Below are 17849 nucleotides of genomic sequence, written 5' to 3'. Positions count from 1 at the left end.
TCCAGCCCCCTCCCTGGGGACCTGGGCCCATCTGGGCCAGGAGTCAGCACCATCGGTGAGCAGGCCCTGCCTGGCTTTCCTGTGCCCCCTCTCCAGCCTGAAACCTCAAATTACCTGTGGGGCGGGTGCTGCACCAAGGAGCCTTTTCCTCTTGCCCAGATGCGCATGGCAGGCCCAACCCTCCCTTAATGACACCTTGCCCGCCTGCCCTCTTTGCTGGAGTAGGAGGGGAGGGGGCCCGGCCCAGCCTGAGCTGTGGTTTCTTTTTCCATTGCGTCAGGCCTCAGGGTCCTGCCTGCCTGCCGCTGGGCTGGCACAGAGGGGCCCACTCTGACCAGGCCTGCCCCAACTCTGGACATCATGTGCTCCCCGTTTCGGGGATCTAGAGGCTTCCAGCCGGAGGGTGAGTTGGGGATGGGGGGACCTGCCCCGAGCTGGGGGAGGAGCGCCCCTTCCCCCCCACCCATTGCTCACTCTAGCTGGGGCCTGTGAGCTGAGCCAGAGAGTGGCAGTGGGCTCTGAGGAACCCCACCCAGCCCGACCCTCCCTGTGACCTGGCCCTCTGGCCCATACCCTCAGCCAGGCCTCAGCCAGTGAGGGGTAGGAGGACAGTACAGTAATCCAGGCGAGTGATGATGGTGATTTGGACCAGGGGAGAGCGGTGGTGGGGAGAAGTGGCCCCAGAGTGTTCATATGCGAGCATGCCTTTGCATCTGTTAGTCTGGGGACATGTGTGTACGTGTATATGTGACCATACACTTGTGTCCATGTGGGAGGAAGTGCATGAATCTGAGTGTGTGTACCTGACCCCCCTCAGGATGAAAACAGAGCTGTCTGACTTGGCAGAAGGGGGGATGGTGGCCCAGGTGGCATCTAGCATGTCATGGAGGGAGCCTGTAAAGTAGAGAGGGGGTAGATAAGCTGGAACCCACCCCATCAGTGGTGATGGGAGAGGCAGGGGTGTAGATAGGGTGACCCTAGAGAAACTGGTGACCTTGGGCACTCTGAGGCCCTCTCAGTCTCAGGCTCCCTTTGGTCTGTCTGATACCCAGCTGTTCCCACCTAGGTCCTAGTCCCCCCACCTTGGCAGAAAGCCATGCATGGGCCTGGGAGTCTGGAGACCCTGCTCACACCCTGCCCCTGCTGTTTCCTGGCCATGACACCTTGGGCAGATGACTTCCACTCTCTCAGCCTCAGTTTCCTTATCTATAAAATGGGGTGACTCGTGCCCCACCCCATCTCTAAGTGGCTGTAAGTATAAGCAGGCATTCTTTCAGCCACATGGCAAGATGTCCAGTTTGGACATTGCTATCCCCCACCCTTCTGAGGGTCATGCTCACCCCTCCCCTGCTCTGCGTGGCCACCCAGCTGCTCTCAGTGAAAGGGAACGCAGCTCTCCAGCCCCTTCATGCAAACTAATTTTTACACGACAAGAATAAATCCTGCAGGCAAATTGCAGTGCTGCCCTGCCGCTCTGGGCTCATGTGATTATAATGAGGTTCTAGGGACAGACGGTAAGAGGGAGGGGGCTGAGCACGGGCTTTGTCACTGTCCAGATCCTCTCCTTGCCAGGCATGCCTGGAGGCGCTGTCTGGAGGGGAAGAGGGGCCTCTGGCGCCAACCCCACACTCACCTGCAGACTGGAGCCTGTGACTGCCCCGAGAAAGGCTGGTACTCAGAGAGTGGCCTGTGGCCAGGGTCAGAGGGAGGGAGAGAGGGCCCAGCACTGCCACTGTGGCTCGGTCATCCCTGCCTGGATGCCAGCCACCTCCTCACCGGCCTCCTTGCTCCCTCTGTTTAGCCTGACAGCCTTTTCTCCCCACGGGAGCCAGAGTGAGCTTTTAAAAACAGAAATCAGATCATATCACCTGTCTGCTTAAAATCCTCCAAGACTTTCGTCACTCCCAGAATAAAGCCCCAATTCCCCACAGAGCCTCCAGCCCGGAGACCTGGCTCCTGTTCCCACTTTCTCAGCCAGATAGGAATGTGAGGGCTGAACCTGGACAGTCTTCCTGCTGCAGGATCCCAGCCCTGGCACAGTGCTTGGGACCTAGTAGGTGCTCAGTAAACACTCTAGAGTGAATGAATCAGCCTCAGTGTCCTCCTATGGAAAATGGGTCGATACTAGCGTTTGCCCCACAAGACTGAGTAAGAATTAGAGACTGAAAGTGACGTGCTCAGTTCAGTCAGGGCTTGGGTGCACAGAAAGTTGGAGTCTTCGTCCCAGAGGGGTACATGAGATCAAGTGTGTGGAACTTTGGGAAGTTGTGTACAAGTGAAAGGGTAAACTCTACTTTGAGGATAAAGACCAACTGAGGCAGGATCTGAGAGAGATGGAGGGCTTATCTGTTCATTGATTTATACACATGCTTTTTTAAAATTCAAATATATATTGAGTGCATCCTATGCACCAGTCACGTGTTTAGGCCAAGGATACGAGATGAACAAGATAGACAATGAACAAGGTCAAGTTTTGGATAAGTTGCCAGAAGTGAGCTTCCTAGTGGCCAAAGCAAAGAGGGAAACCTGAGTAATTACAAGCTCTGCTGTAGCCATAAAATGACAACATGTTACCTGCTCAGGAGAAGCCCAGGTTTTCCTGGCAAAATGAATGTCTGGGATGCCCATGTTCACTGTGATTTGTTGCTGATCTGGCTGGGGCAACTCAGACCTGTGTGTATCTCACAGGTAAAGATTGACCAAAGCAGAAACTAACTTCAAAAACAAACACATGGACCAGAGTCTCTTTGTTCCCGCGTTCTTCTTTCTCCAGTCTTTTGTCCATATTATCCCCCTCCCCACAAACACACCTTACCTCTATGTTTCTACCCACATCTTGAAGGTCAGGTGGTGTGGTAGATGTCTGTCCCCTCTCTCTGACCTCCCATTCCTATCCCTGCAGACTGCCAGGAACTATTGCCGCCACCACCGCCACCCCCCATGTCCTACATACCAGGTGGGGGCGCCCCAGCAGCAGGGGCTGCCCCCATGGGCTCCCAGTACTGCATGTGCAAGGTGGAACTGTCTGTGAGTGGTCAGAACCTGCTGGACCGGGACGTCACCTCCAAGTCTGACCCCTTCTGTGTCCTTTTTACAGAGAATGATGGCAGGTGGATTGAGGTGAGGCCCATCTGTGGGGGGTGGGGGTGGCTAGGTGGCTGGGGAGGGGCTCCCACTGGATCCCCGGGCCTCTCCGTCAGGGCCTTGCCAAGTGGCTATCCCTCTCTGAGACTGTCTAATCTGTGAAATGAGAGTTTTTACCTTCTGCCTACCTTGAAGAGCCCAGGGCTGAGGATGTCGATGAGGCCGCAGCCAGGGACTTCAGAACTGGAAAGCTTGGGCCTGAGGACTGGGGAGTGATGCAGCATGAGGATGCTGAAAAATCCAAACTGCTAAGACTCTCCAGTTTTAAAAATCGCTCTGTTCCTATTCCCAAGGGGTCTATGTTCATTGTAGTAAATTTAGAAAAGCCAGATGGACCTAAAGAAGAAAATCAGAATGTGGGGGACCTGCCTGTCAGAGAGAACCTCTGTTAAAAGTTTGGTATTCAGCCTTCCAGGTAGTTTTATATGATGTGGATTTCCCAAAATATGTATCTCTTTGTCATCATAATTAACTGGGCCACAGTGGATATCCCACTAGACATACTGTGGTTTACAAAGACTTTCCACAGATGTTGGCTCCTTACGATGCCAAAGAAATGGTGTTGAGATTGTTGACCCATTTTACAGAGGGGCAACTGGGGCCCAGAGCAGGCAGGACTTCTCTGTGTCACCCAGTGGTTTGGAGACACAACCAGAAGTAAGAGGTGGGACATGGGGTCAATTGAGGACTCCTGGCCAGTGGGGGGAGCTCCAGGCCTGAGGCCAGCCTGTCTGGAGTATCCTGTCCCCTCTGCCAGGTCTCTAGAACCCCTGCCTGCCCTTTGGGGAATGGTGTCCTCTCCCACTGCCCCCCACCCCCACTCATGGCATTCCCCCCACCCTTCCTGACTATCTCCCTCCCACCCAGGCAGGCCACCCTGGCTAAAAATAGCCCAGGAGCAAGACCTCTCCTTGCTGCTTTGGCCCTTGGACATGGACTGGGTGGGAGGAAAAATCCACACAGCCCAGGCCCCAAAATAGACGGTCACCCAGACTCTGCGGTTTGGGGCCTCTGTTTGGAGAGGCCAGGGGGCAGGGTTCCTGTCCCAGCCTTACCACTGACGCACAATACAGGCCCTGTCCTTGCCCAGGCCTCAGTTTCCACAGTAGATGGGACTTTTGGGGGCTGCACAATTCCAGTTTTGACATTCTAGGATTTTGTACAAGGTACAAACATCTGCCCTTGGGGAGGTGGGAAGTCCCCAGCCACTCCCTCCCCCTAAGGATCCCTCCTTCTTTCTGTTTCCTCTCTCAGCTTCCATGTAAAATGTGATTTGAAAAAGGATTCTCCCAAAATAAAAATAATTAAAAGCACAGAGAGCCAAATCCTTTCTTTTTACAGAAGTGGAAACTGAGGCACAGATGGGAAAAGGGACTTGCCCTCTGCCACCTAGCTAAGCAGGGACAGGGCCCAAGCTCTTATCCTGGCACCTAGGTATGGAACCAGAGCCAAAGAGTTAAGAGTGTGGGTGCTGGAGTCAGACCTGAGTTCAAATCTTGGCCTGTCCCTCTAGCTGTTCCACCTTGGGGAAGTCACTTAACCTCTCTGTGCTTCAGTGTCCTCCTCTGTGAGCTGAGAGTGATGATTGCTGCAGCCATCCAGGTAACTGGCCAAGTGCCTGGTACAGAGTCGGTGTTCAGTGAGTTGGCAAGTGATTTCTGGCAGCCCGAGAAGGGTTGAGCCAGTGCCTGGCTCTGACCCCCACTTCCCTGCCTCTCTGCCAGTACGACAGGACAGAAACGGCCATCAACAACCTCAACCCCGCATTCTCCAAGAAGTTTGTCCTTGACTACCACTTTGAGGAGGTGCAGAAGCTCAAGTTCGCCCTGTTCGACCAGGACAAGTCCAGCACACAGCTCGACGAGCATGATTTCCTGGGCCAGTTCTCCTGTAGCCTGGGCGTGGTGAGCGGGGCCACTCCAGGGGGACGGGGGCAAGGCAGCTCCCCGACCCCCAGATGTCACCCAGCTCCCAAGGACAGGGCATTCCCTTGGAGAGAGTCTCTTCTGCTTTCCCTGGCCCCATTTTACTGGCTAGCTTCTGAGGTGGCATCACAAATACAGATAGCTTGAGGGGCCAGCAGGCAGAAAAGGAGGGAAGTAGCCTGGTAGATTTGGGGCCAGGTGAAGAGCTCGCATTGGAAGACAGAGCACAGTGCCAGCCAAATGTTGCCACACAGGAATGGGGGCCTCACGTGGCCAGGGCTACTGATTGTTAGAAGTAATCAAGTGTGGTCTTGACTTCCTGGGGTAGGAGGATCTGACCAGCAACCAGTACATCCATGGTAGTCCTACTTCGTGGCTGGCTCACTGTGTGACCTTGGGCAACTTCCTTTCCCCCTCTGGGCCACACTTCCCCATTTAGCTCAGTCCTTGGTGAGCTTACAGAGATTGGGAGGTTGCAGGGCTAGGAGCCCCAGACCCAGGTTCCAATTATCCTTTATGGCTGTGTGCCCTTGGACAAGCCCCAACCCCTTCTGGGCCTGTTTCCCCATATTTCACTTGGGGATGATGATGACTACCCAGCCTATAGGGATGGTGAGGGAATAAAATGAAAACTGCTTTGAGAGGTCCTGGAGGAGACTGAAATGCCCCAGGCCTTCCAAGAGATGGTGTTCAGTGAAAAAAGCAAGGGTCACCCAGCTGCCATGCTCAGCCGTTGAGCATTGACCTAGGACCCAGGAGGTCTCAGTTCGATTCCTGATCAAGGCACATGCCCGGGTGTGGGCTCCATCCCCAGTGGGGGGGGTGCAGGAGGCAGCCGATCAATGACTCTCTCTCATTGATGTTTCTATCTCTCTCTCCCTCTCCCTTCCTCTCTCTCTAAAATCAATAAAAATATATATATATATTTAAAAGCAAGGGTCCAACAGTTATGCATGTAAGAAGTGGGATGCATCCATCAGGGTCCCCACTGGCCCGTGTGTGCACACCCTCAAAAGGTAACTGAGGAGAGAGCTTAAGGCCAAGTGGACAGGGACAGGGAACTGCCAAGGGAGGGGAAACCTACGCAGGACCTGACACCAGCCAAGCCAGGCCACCCATAACCTGGAGGAAGGGGCAGGGCAGGAAGTGGTGTGGACAGAGCCTGGTGAGAGCTGTAGTCATATGAGGAGGCCTCTGGACTGCAGCTGAGGCTGATGGCAAGGAAAACAGCTTCTGCCAAACCACAGCTCAGCCTTTCCTTCTGCCCTCCCAGCTCCTGCTGGCGCCCCCACTGGGTGAACCCCCACAAGCCAGAGAAAGGGGTGCTGCAGTCCCCCGTGGTACAGAGAAGGTGGAGAAGGGCAGGGAGGGCACTGGAGAGAAAGACCAGCATAGGGGGAATGGGAACATGCTCATACTGGCACAAAGAAACCCTGGCATTTTCCCCAAGAAATGGAGAGCCAGAGTGGCCATGAAGGGTGTGGGATCTGGTTACAGAGATGGTGGGAAGGTGAATTTACAGTGTGGTCCACTTTGCCTTTCTGTGTTGTATTGGCCACTGAAGCTTGTGTGAATGTATTTCCTATGCAAACCAATGAAAATATGTAGAGGGACTCAGGGTTTGAGCCTCTCCACCAGAGGAGGGTGGGGTCCGTGGATGGCTTCAGGGCTAAACTCCCTACAGTTGGCTTCAGAATGTGAGCCTTGCAAGAGCCTTTTCCTGGGGGCAACCAGGTCAGTGGGAGTCGGGCTGCCGGGATTCCATCCCAGCTGTGGAACCTCAGGCAAGTGTCTTAACCTCTCTGGGCCTCAGTCTCCTCAGCCGCCCAGTGGGGTTAGCAATAGCTGCTGTCCGCCTCCCATGAGGATCACGCAGGGGGAGGTGTAGCCAGCGCCTGGCATGGAGCAGCAGTGCTGGGGGTGCTGGCTGTTGAGCATTTTTTCTTCTCGCCAATCCTCACGTTGCTCCCCACTCTCCTCTCTCCTCTCAGATCGTCTCCAGCAAGAAGATCACTCGGCCTCTGCTGCTAATGAATGACAAGCCTGCGGGGAAGGGCTTGATTACGGTACTGGCCCTCCCCCTCCGCATCCCCTCTTCTTCTGCCCCCCGCCCTCCCCCATCAATGGGCTGCTTCCCTGGCAGATAATCACCAGCTTTGTTTGGAGTAAAAAAGCCCAACTTACAACTTAGCAACAGGTCTCTTAGCAACGGGCTTCTGGCTCCACATCTGATGCATTGGGGGCCGCCAAGCTGGGGGTAGGGGGGTGTCAGAGGGCCCCTGCAGCCCCCTACCCCCGGCGTAGGTACGCTCCTGCTTGTCCCCGGAGGCCCCCCGAGCCCCCCAGCTGCCCCTCTCCGGGCTGGCCCCTGCCTGTCCTCCTTGGGGGTCTTCCAGGAGGCCTTGCCCAGCCTGCGCAGTGATTGCGCTGTGCTCAAGGATTCTGGCGATGCGCTGGCCCTTTGCGGGATGAGCTCCTGGGTCCTCACAGATTCTAAGAAGGCAGAGGAAACGCCCGTTTTACAGATGAGGGGACTGAAGCCCAGAGAGGAAGTGCCCTGGGGGGGGAGAGGGTTCAGCTAGTGAGATTCCCTCTCGGAATGTCCCTCTTCAGAGCCTGGGTGATTCATGGCCGCACTGGAGGGAGGAGGGCCGAACCTATGTGTGTTCACACTGTCACCCTCTTGCTCTGGAACGTCCCCGGCTCCTAATGGCCAGCCGCGGGGCCTTGTAGTCAAGGCTGTGAGGGACCCAGCAACCCCCCCCCCCACCTGCTTTCCTGCCTCAGCTGTTTTTCCCCCTTCATGTACAGGCTCGGGGTTCAAGGCAAACTGCATTCTTAGCACACCTTGCACATACCCTAGACTCTTATTCACTGTTCTGCCACCTGGAATGACCACTCCCAGCCTCCCCCCTTCTCTGGGGGTTCAAAACGGTCCCATGACCTGGCCTTCACAAGCCAGTTCCCCTCCACCTGAAAGCCAACCCATGCAGACCTCACCTGGCCTGATATGCCACTCCCCCTAGCATTTCCACCCGTCCCACTCTAGGCCTCAGTTCTTCCTCCGCGAAATGGGTGCAACAACAGGACCCACCTTCCAGGGTTGTTGAGCTTGTCTCAGGTGGAGGAGAGGAAGGGGAGGCAGGCACCCAGCCTGGCCTCTTTCTGAGGTTCTGGAGGGTCCATAGCATATTGAGTGAGGCCATCCTGGAGGTGTGGAGGGAAGGGAAGCCCTAGCCAGAGAAGACCCAGCCCGCTGTGTTGCTGTAGAGCCTTCCTTGCCACTCCTTAGGGACCAGGGAGACAGATATGCCTGGAGAGGGTAGATGGTAGCCTCAGGGTAACCCAGCTGGTCCATCACTGGCTGGCTGGGGCCAGAGGGCCATGGCTGATGGGGAAGGCATGGAGGATAGATGATGTGTGAGCTGATGAGACAGCAGAGGGAGCTCAGGTGGCTTCTGTCTCTGCCCTGGGCCTCAGTTTCCCTAGCTGCACAGTGAAGTTGGAATTCCTGATACCTTAGTGTTTGGAGGTGGCTGTGCTCTCTGGGTCTGCAATGTGGTGTGAGGGGGCCTGTCAAGCTGCTCCCTGGCCCAGAACCTCTCCCCAGGGCTCAAGACTACCCCTCATGTCTGGTCCCCACCATCTCATGGGCCCCTCTCATGAGCCACATGGAGTCACTTTCTGATTCCTCATATCCAGATGGGTTACCCCATTTTCAGAAGATGGAAACTGAGGTGTTGGGAAGACTAGAGACTTGTCCAAGGTCTCTTGGCATTATCCCTACCCTCTCTTCCCCCTCCTAGCCCTGGAGAATTGACTCCTGGGGCACCCTGTGTCCACCCTGCTTGGCAGGAGGCCGGGGGAATCTCAGGAACAGGTGCTGAGCCTCCTATTCCTCTGGCCTCACAGATTGCTGCCCAGGAGCTGTCAGACAACCGGGTCATCACACTGAGTCTGGCAGGCAGAAAGCTGGACAAGAAGGTGAGGTGGGCAGAGGAGGGTGTTCTCCTTTGGGGAGCAATACCCCTCCCCCAGCCCCAGGGTTGTGTGGCCTAGCCCTAACTTCTGGCCACCACTGTCATCACTCTCCACCAAGGGACAAGCCCATAGCACAGGGCTGTACTGGCCACTACCCCAAATGAAGACCTCTTCACCATTGAGGTAGTAAGTGTCCCATTACTTAGAAGTATTCAAGACATGGCTCCTTGGCAAGACCCACTCCTTGAGATCCCCTCTCTTACTTTGTGTAAATGCTAGGATCCTTACAGTAACCTATAGGGCCCCACCTGGTGTGCCCACAGCCCCGGAGCCCCTGAGCTCACCCCTTTCACTCTCCCTACCTTCATTCAGCCAAATCAGCCTCCTCCTTGTCCCAGGCACCCTCCTGCCTCAGGACCTTTGCACTTGCTGTTCCCTCTGCCTGCAGTGTTCTTTTCCCTGGATATTGTCATGATGCTCCCTCACCTCCATCAGGCCTTTGCTCTTCTGTCACCTCCTTAGCAAGGCCTTCCCCCAAATCGTAATGGTCCCTGATTTCCCGCCTCTCCTGCTTTACTTGTCTCCTTAATACTAATTACTGCCTGATATACATTATTTCCTTATTTATATTCTGTCTCCCCAACTTGGTTATGGATTCTTTAGAGTAACACTTTTTTAACTTAAATAAATGGATTTTTAAAGGCTATCATATCCCTTCTGTAATGTGCTTGGGAGAACTGCCATCTTTTTCAGATTCCCACTAAAATAAATTAGAATCATATTCTGCTGGGAGCCTCCCCTTGCACTGGAAACAATCACTCTTTTGAAGTCCTGCCTGGTCTACAATGCTGGCCTTGTGCTCCCGCAGGCCCCAGGCCTCAGGGTCTCTGAGTACAAGCTATGGTAACCCCAGGCTGGGATGTTTTCTCCAGGGGGAGGTAGTTGGTCCCAGGGGCTGCAGTTGGTCCCTGGGCCTCTCGCTGAGCCCTGCAGAGGCTGAGGGAGAGGGCCAGGCTGGCTCTGCCCGCAGCTCTCACCCCTGACGCTGGGTTGGGGAGGCAGCTGGGCCACATCCCCTCCCTTCTGAATCTGGTAGTTGTGCCTCCCTCACCTGCATCCCCCGGCTTCCTCCAGGACCTTTTTGGGAAGTCAGACCCATTTCTCGAGTTTTATAAGCCCGGAGATGATGGCAAGAGGATGCTGGTCCACAGGACTGAGGTAGGTTTGTGGGAGCCTGGGGGTCTCTAAGCCAGTGGGTCAGCTGTCCAGCCGCCCCTAACGGCTCAGGGTGGGGCTGTGCAGTCTCAGCCAAGCAGTGCCAGGGAAACGGGTGATGGCACCTGAAGGACTTGTTCTCCCTGCCCCAGGGATGCCCACTTCTGTCCTCAGAGGTGTGGCTGTGGGTCCCTCCGTCTTGCCACTCCCTGTCCCCATTGGGCTGCTCTGACCCCAGCACACTGTTGCCCTGGGCCTGAGGTCACCCTTGCCCCGCACTCTCCTGCAGGTGATCAAATACACGCTGGACCCTGTGTGGAAACCATTCACTGTGCCATTGGTGTCCCTATGTGATGGGGACCTGGAGAAGCCCATCCAGGTGAGGGGTCCCTGGGAACCCGGCTCTCCACTCTGCCAACTCCAGCCCTCCCATCTCCCTGAGGCTTCCTGGGGGTGCCCTGGCAAAGCTTTCTTATTAAGATGGAGAGACAACCCATCTCAGGGGAGGGGTAGGAGACCTGGTCCTCATGCCTGGTTTGCCTGACTGCCTGAGTGACCCAGGCAGGGCTGTCAGCTTTGTGAGCCCCTTCTCTAAAACAGACTCTCCTGTTATCCCCAAGGCCTGTGGTGCTGCTAGGTAGGAAAATGGATGTGGAAACCCCTGGGAAAGACTCAGTGTTGTTGCTGTTATGAGGACAAACGTTACTAGTCTCTAAGTCCTCAGGGGCCGTGTCTGATAGCAGGTGGGGTGGGGCGAGGCAACTAGGCTGGGCTGGGATCCCCAGACAGAGTCCCAGGAAACCTGGGTTCTAGTTCTGTGTCCCCTACTGCCACTGTGAGATTTTGGGCAGTGCTTCCCTCTTAGAGCTTAGAATGGGTACAATAATTCTTGCCTTCCTTCTATGAGTGTCATGGCAGCTAAGTTAGAGAGCTTATAAAACTCGGAATTTTTTTTCCTGTCTCAGGGGAAAAAAGTCTTGGGAGGGCTCCAGGTCATGGCCCATGAAGCCTGGTGGGCCACAACCCAAGATAGATAAGGAACCAAATGAGTGTGAGAGGAGTCGAGCTTCCTGCACCAGAGGGTACAGCCTCTGTTGCTGGGTGGCACTTTCTCTTTTTCCCAGCAATCAAGGAAGGCTTCCTATGGGAGGCAGTTCAGGAGCTAACAGCGTCATCCCAGGCCAGCTGGACAGGTGCTAGAGGGAGAGGGAGGCACCATTAGAAAAAGACATGGGGTTTGCTCTAGGCACTTAGAGGGGCTGGAGAGCTCCTCTTTGGGGGCAGCTCTAGGGTGACCTCACTGGACCCACCCCAGGTCATATGCTTCGACTATGACAATGATGGGGGCCATGACTTCATCGGCGAGTTCCAGACCTCGGTGTCACAGATGTGTGAGGCTCGTGATGGTGTTCCGGTAAGATGGGCGCGTGTGTGTGACCCCAAGACCTCAGCAGGGGACGGGGGGGGAGGGGGATCAGGCAGACCAGGCTCAGATTTCACCTCTCTGGCTGTATGACCTTGAGCAAGATATTCAATCTCTCCGAGCCTCAGTTTCCCCATCTGCCAAATGGGGGTGGAAGAGTAGAGTGGGAATTAAATGAGGTGATACAGGTAAAGTGCCTAGCACAGAGCGAGCACTCAGGAGCTGTCCATGTAACTCACCCGGAGAAGCCAGGCCCTGGGTGACAGTTCTGGGCTCATGAGTGGGTATGACATGGATGTGTTGTCTTGGGGTTGGGGTAGATGCAGCTCCTTCTACCTCAGAGAGCCACAGCTTGGTGTGAATGCAGGTAGCAGGACCCATTTCTGGGTGTGGACATCCAGGAAGGCTTCCTAGAGGAGACATGCTACCCCTGGTCAATGCTATAGAGGGGTTCTGGGATCCAGGGGAGGGTCAGTCCCCATGCAGGCCCTGAAGTGAGCTTCTTTTCCTCCTCCCGTGTTGACCAGCTGGAGTTCGAGTGCATCAACCCCAAGAAGCAGAGGAAAAAAAAGAACTATAAAAACTCGGGCATTATTATCCTGCGATCCTGCAAGGTGAGCCAGCAGGGAGTGGGGGGAAGCGCAGGGCAGGGCCGGCAAGGCCTGGGTGCCAGTCCTGGTTCCGCCATTCCTGGTCCTGGCTCTGTGACCTTCAGAGCTGAGCTTGTCTGGGCCTCGGTTTCCTAGTCTGTAGAATGGGGATGTTAATGAAGTAAAGCATGTAAAGGGCTAGTCTCATATCACGTCCCTGCGGGGAGGTCATGGAGGACATGAGATGACCTTCCAGAGCCCCTCCTAGTTGGAGGGTGACTGCAGGGGGTTGCTGCTTCCCATGGGAGCAACTTGCCCATTGCATGTTTGGCATCCGAGGGACAAAAGGTGTTGGGCCAGGACACCTTGTCCTCTGGTAGCGACGTCAGTGAGGGCTCAGGTAACTGTCACTCCCATGGTATAGCCGGGGTCACTGAAGCCCAGAAAGGCAATGCAGTTCATGCCAGCAGTGGCTGGGCTGTCAGGGGCCAGCCCACTGGCTGTCTGGTAGCCAGATGTCTGTTGGAATCAAGCAGAATACTAAAGAAGGTGCCCTGGGCCAGGGCAACCCGAGCCCCCGCCACCGATCCAGAAGGTTCTGAGTCCCGGACTCTCTACCAGCTGGCGGGCCCCAGACCCCAGGCCCTGGCCTGGCCTGGAGCTCGCGCTGTCCAGCTGGGGTTTATATGAACGTTCATTGGTGAGGCTGCCACACAAAAATGCTGTGCGAGAGTTGAGCTGTCAGGTTGCGGCATCATGATCTGGGTTCCTTGTTTCTGAAACTCTGTCATTCACACCCCCCTTTCATGATTTTTGGCACCTGTCTTGAATTTTTGTCATCAGGCCCTCCTCCTCCCCGCCACTTTCATTTCTTTTCTTTTTTTACTTAAATGCATTTATGTTGAAAGGAACCCTTATAACTCTACCAAAATTGGAAGGCCATTAGCCTTTGCCAAAAGGGGCACAGAGGATCAAAACAATGTTTAGTTTATTAGTTTATAGGGCAAGGCCTTGAGCCGGAGGCCAGGCCCTGTCTGTTAAGAGCAGAGGTTGGTAAGAGCTAGAGGAGCTTACTGAACAACAACTTGAGACTTTCTCTGTCATCTAATTGGTAGGTGTAATTGATGCTGGGTCCTGGGACCCTGCTTGCAGTCATCACATGTCTGTGTGTGTGTGCGTGTGTGCGTGTGTGCCCGTGTCCCACCCACTGGGAACCGTTGCTCTGAGCGCTTTGTTCTAGAGAGATTTGGGTTTTGTGGTAATCAGATCACATTCTGTTGTCTGCCTTTTTTGGTCTCCTTGACCTACTAAGGATGCAGGGCACAGAGCAACAGCTCCCCAAAGGTCATCGTGGAGAGAGTGGCCAGGTGGAGGGCCAGCCCTCAGGGGCAGGGCGGGGACTCCCTGACTCCCTGATTCCTTCCAGATAAACCGGGACTACTCCTTCCTGGACTACATCCTCGGAGGCTGCCAGCTCATGTTTACCGTAAGGCTCCCCCCACCTTAGAGAATCCTCCCTAAGGGCTTGGCCATGATTGTAGCAAGAGGGACTTCTCCGGGTCTGCCGTAGGCGGATGGGCCTGAGTCAGGGCTTAGCTGCAGGTCACTTTGCTGGCTACACTCCTTCAGAAGGAAAAAGCCGCCCTCCTCCTCACTAGCCAGCGGCCTTCCTGCCTCACCGGCTCCCCCTCCTTGCTCACTCAGCTCCTTCCACCCTGTTCCTCACTGTCCCCATCACATACCAAACCCCACCCTGTCTTAGGCCTTTGCATTTGCTGTTCCTTCTGCCTGGAACACTCTTCCCTGGAACCTTCTCGCAGCTGCCGTCCTGCCATCCTGCAGGCCGGGGCATAGAGGTGACCTTGTCAGGGAGCTCTTCCCTGATGCCTCCTGTTCCTCTTTGTCACGTCTCCTAGTTTATTAATTTCAGGGCACTGGCCACTCTAAAATTATTGGAAGTATTTTTTTGCTCATCTCTATCTGTTCCACCCACTAGGCCCACTAGGCTGTGAGTGCCCCGAGCGTGGGGCTTTATTATGTTTCTGCTCCAACCTCAGTGTATCACGCAGTGCCCAGCACGGAGCAGACGCTCGGTAGATGCTCTAGGCTATAGGCTGAAAGGACTCATTCCTCTGCCTGGGGCCTGGAGCGTGCCCAGGGGCAGACCCTGCTGGGCTCCCTTGCTTTGCCCACCTCCCCACCTTGCCTCACCGCTCTCCATCGCCACCTCTAGGTCTGTGAGGACTGGAGGTCAGCCACAGGGCTGTATGGAGTCAGGGGATTGGCCCTGTTGACCTCTGACTCACTGGTCACCACTGTCCCCCTCACCACAGAGAGGCTGGGCCGTCCCATTCCTCGTGCTTGCATGTGCTCATTCAGCAAATGGGCACTGATCACCTGTGTGCCAGGCTCTAGGCTCTGCCCCTGCAGGGGTCCCTCGAAGACTAAGACATGCCACCCTGACCTTGGGGAGCCGACCCACCCCACAGCCACTGAGTTCTAAGGTGACCATCTCTCCCCCTGGGCCCCTCTCCTAACCCTCCCCTGCCGGACAGTCTTGCCCATCCCATGCTACCCCTCCAAGGTCTGGGCTGGGGTTCCCTCAAAGCTGAAAACAGCTACAACCTGGATCCCTGGCGACAGTCTGCTCTAGTCCCTGCGGAGCACCTGCCCCATGCCCTGTGCCCAGCCTTGGGCCTGGCTCCTCTGGGGCATACATCCTACCTCCAGTGAGCATCTGGTTTCACTGGGGAGATGGGCACTGCCCTATCTGGCAGCCCCAGGTCTCCAGGCCCCTTGGTGGTCTGAGGGATGGTGAGGCGTTGGCTTGGTGTGGAGGTAAGGTATTTGGGAAGGCAGCATCTGAATTGGGCCTGAAAGACTAAGGAGAGTTCTACAGGGAAAGAAGATAGCCTGCCTGGCTCCTTAGGTAGAGGGAACCTTGTGAATAAAGGCTTGGAAATGGGAGCAGATGGGCGTGTGGATAGGGATGGTAAGGGGAAAATTTGGGCTCTAAGTTGGCTTTGCATCACATCTTTATGCTTGGGCCACAGTGAGCCACAGACGGCGTTAGAGCCAGAGAAGTGATACAGTTTCTAGGTTTTAGACTGTCTGTGGCAGGGCGGGTTGGGGCTGGGAGATGAATGGGCTTCCCTTGTCCATCAGCCTCTCTGCTCAGCGTGGGTGAGAAGGGCAGCCGTGGTCTCTGGCCACACTGGGTGGTCTTTCTCCCCACTCTGCAGGTTGGGATAGACTTCACAGCCTCCAACGGGAATCCCTTCGACTCCTCCTCACTGCATTATATCAACCCCCTGGGCACCAACGAATACCTGTCGGCCATCTGGGCTGTCGGGCAGATCATTCAGGACTATGACAGGTAAGCTTGGGGAGGGACTTCAAAGGTCAGCTCGTGCTCCATCCAACTCAGTTGAGACATGGTGCCTGCCTTTGGGGAATTTCTACTTGAGGGGGGAAGATGGGGAAGAAATCGCTGGAGTTTCGAGAGACCAGTTTACATGTAAGGGAGGAGCTATGGGAGCAGCAAAGAGAGAGGGATCCTGGGATATCAGGGAAACCCCCAGAGAGAAGAGGCCATTTGAATTGGGCCTTAGAGGATGAGGAGGAGTTTGCCGCAGGGAACAGTTTGAGGAGAGGTATTTCAGGAGGGGATGCCCAGGATTGAAGTTGGACTGTGAAGGTGCCCTGTGTGTTTGGGGACAGCGAGTGGCCAGTGGCCAGGGCTGGGGGAATAGGGTGTGAGGGATGGCAGGTAGAAGGAAATACCACTAGGCTCTGGGGCTGGATTCTAAAGGGCCTTGAATGCCAACCAGGGTCCTCATTTTGGGAGAATTTTTCCTAGCCATAAAAGGAAGGTTGAATCAGTTTCTGATTTCACTTCTGTCATGCCTGGTTTCATGGGTGCATGAGGTCCCAGTCTGAAAAGGATCTAGAAGCTGCACTCAGGCCCATTGGTTAGAAGTTCTGCCCAGCCAAGTGCGATTCAGTGGTTGAGCATCGACCTGTGAATCAGGAGGTGGCGGTTTCATTCCCGGTCAGGGCACATGCCCCGGTTTCGGGCTCGATCCCCAGCAGGGGGCATGCAGGAGGCAGCCGATCAATGACTCTCCCATCATTGATGTTTCTATCTTTCTCTCCCTCACCCTTCCTCTCTCTGAAATCAATAACAAAGTACTGTGTTACTTTTTTTAAAAGAAAAATACTGTGTCTGCCACAAGTGTAGATGAGGTCAAGCCACACCAGATACCCAGAGGTGGTTGGGGCTCAATGGGTCATTTGAACAGAGCTTTGCTAGAGGTGGAGAGCCTTTTCTTTCTGCCCTCAGAGGTGGGCAAGAATAGAGGGGAGCATCCCTGGGGAGGGGCTTGGAGGGTGAGTGTGGATGGATGGAGGCCCCTGTCCCATTGTCTCACAGTGTTTTTTTTTCTCTTCTTATTAGTGATAAGATGTTTCCGGCTCTAGGGTTCGGGGCCCAGTTACCCCCAGACTGGAAGGTGAGTGAAGCCAGATTATTTTCTCTTGGCCAAGATGGGGTTTGTGTGTGTGTCTTTCCAAGATCTGCTTTGGAAAGCACTGGTGCTTGGGCCCCATCTGCCCTGCCTTCTTTGAGTTGCCCCCAAACCCACACTCCTTTCTCAACCTGAACCTCACACTGGCACTGGGGGTATCACACAGAGCAGAACAGTGATGCTGTTGGTACCCAAGTTCGGTGGGGGAGATGAGGAGGATACCAGAGTTAGCAAATAAAAACACGACACCCATTGAATTTCAGATTAACAAGTTTTTCAAGTATAACTATGTCCTAAATATACTTTTTAAAAAATATGTCTTTATTGATTTCAGAGAAAGGAAGGGAGAGGGAGAGAGAGAGAAACATCAATGATGAGAGAGTCATCGATTGGCTGCCCCCTGCACACCCCCTATTGGGGATCGAGCCCACAGCCCGGACATGTGCCCTGACCGGGAACCAAACCATGACCTCCTGGTTCATAGGTCGACATCCAACCACTAAGCCACACCAGCCAGGCTACCTGGGATATACTTATACTAAAATATGCATTGTTTACCTGAAATTCAAATTTAACTGGGCATTGGTATTCTGTCTGGCAGCCCGAAAGACAGGCAGGGTCATCAGTGTTGAGATGGGGCAGAATGGGCCAGAGGAAGGCCCCAACCCAGCCTGGGAATATCAAGGAAGGCTTCCTGGAGGAGGCTTGGTCTAAGCCAAGAGGGGAAGGGAAAGTAGGAATTAGCAGAGTGACTGGGGGTGGTGATGGGGCAGGGAGCGTGGTAGAGAGAACAGCCTGTGCCAAGTCTGGGCGGCAGAGGAAGCAGGGCCAGTTGGAGGAACAGAAGGAAGGTGGGTGTGATGGACTCTCCCTGGAAGATGGGCAGGATGGAAAGATAGGAGGCTAGAGGGCCTCCAAGCCATGCAGGGCCTCAGATGCATATTAAAAGAGCAATGGGGGGCCGCTGCAGGGTCCACTTGGAGTGTTATAATCCAGTTGGCATTTTTGAGGGCCCATGCTGGCTGCTGAGTGGGGACTGGCTGGG

The 17849-nt window shown here is 54.9% G+C and overlaps 1 protein-coding gene across 2 annotated transcripts in view; it reads left to right on the top strand.

The window, feature by feature from the left end:
- Positions 1 to 17849, top strand: part of CPNE2 (copine 2) — a 37362-nt gene that overhangs the window by 8333 nt on the left and 11180 nt on the right. The window contains exons 1-12 of one of the 2 annotated variants that reach the window (XM_016206544.2): positions 131 to 403; positions 2903 to 3120; positions 4869 to 5048; positions 7061 to 7135; positions 8982 to 9053; positions 10185 to 10268; positions 10555 to 10644; positions 11581 to 11679; positions 12216 to 12302; positions 13705 to 13764; positions 15521 to 15654; positions 16735 to 16789. In XM_016206544.2, the coding sequence (XP_016062030.1) occupies positions 361 to 403; positions 2903 to 3120; positions 4869 to 5048; positions 7061 to 7135; positions 8982 to 9053; positions 10185 to 10268; positions 10555 to 10644; positions 11581 to 11679; positions 12216 to 12302; positions 13705 to 13764; positions 15521 to 15654; positions 16735 to 16789 (1197 nt within the window). In that variant the 5' untranslated portion in view covers positions 131 to 360. Of the gene's footprint in view, positions 1 to 130; positions 404 to 2902; positions 3121 to 4868; positions 5049 to 7060; positions 7136 to 8981; positions 9054 to 10184; positions 10269 to 10554; positions 10645 to 11580; positions 11680 to 12215; positions 12303 to 13704; positions 13765 to 15520; positions 15655 to 16734; positions 16790 to 17849 lie in introns of those variants that run through there. The other variant, XM_087826636.1, reaches the window with a different exon arrangement.

The sequence above is a fragment of the Miniopterus natalensis genome, chromosome 18 (genome assembly GCF_054644295.1).
Source record: "Miniopterus natalensis isolate mMinNat1 chromosome 18, mMinNat1.hap1, whole genome shotgun sequence".
NCBI lineage: Eukaryota > Metazoa > Chordata > Mammalia > Chiroptera > Miniopteridae > Miniopterus > Miniopterus natalensis.
Note: the sequence above shows the minus strand (reverse complement) of the source record. Positions and strands in the feature narration are given on the sequence as shown.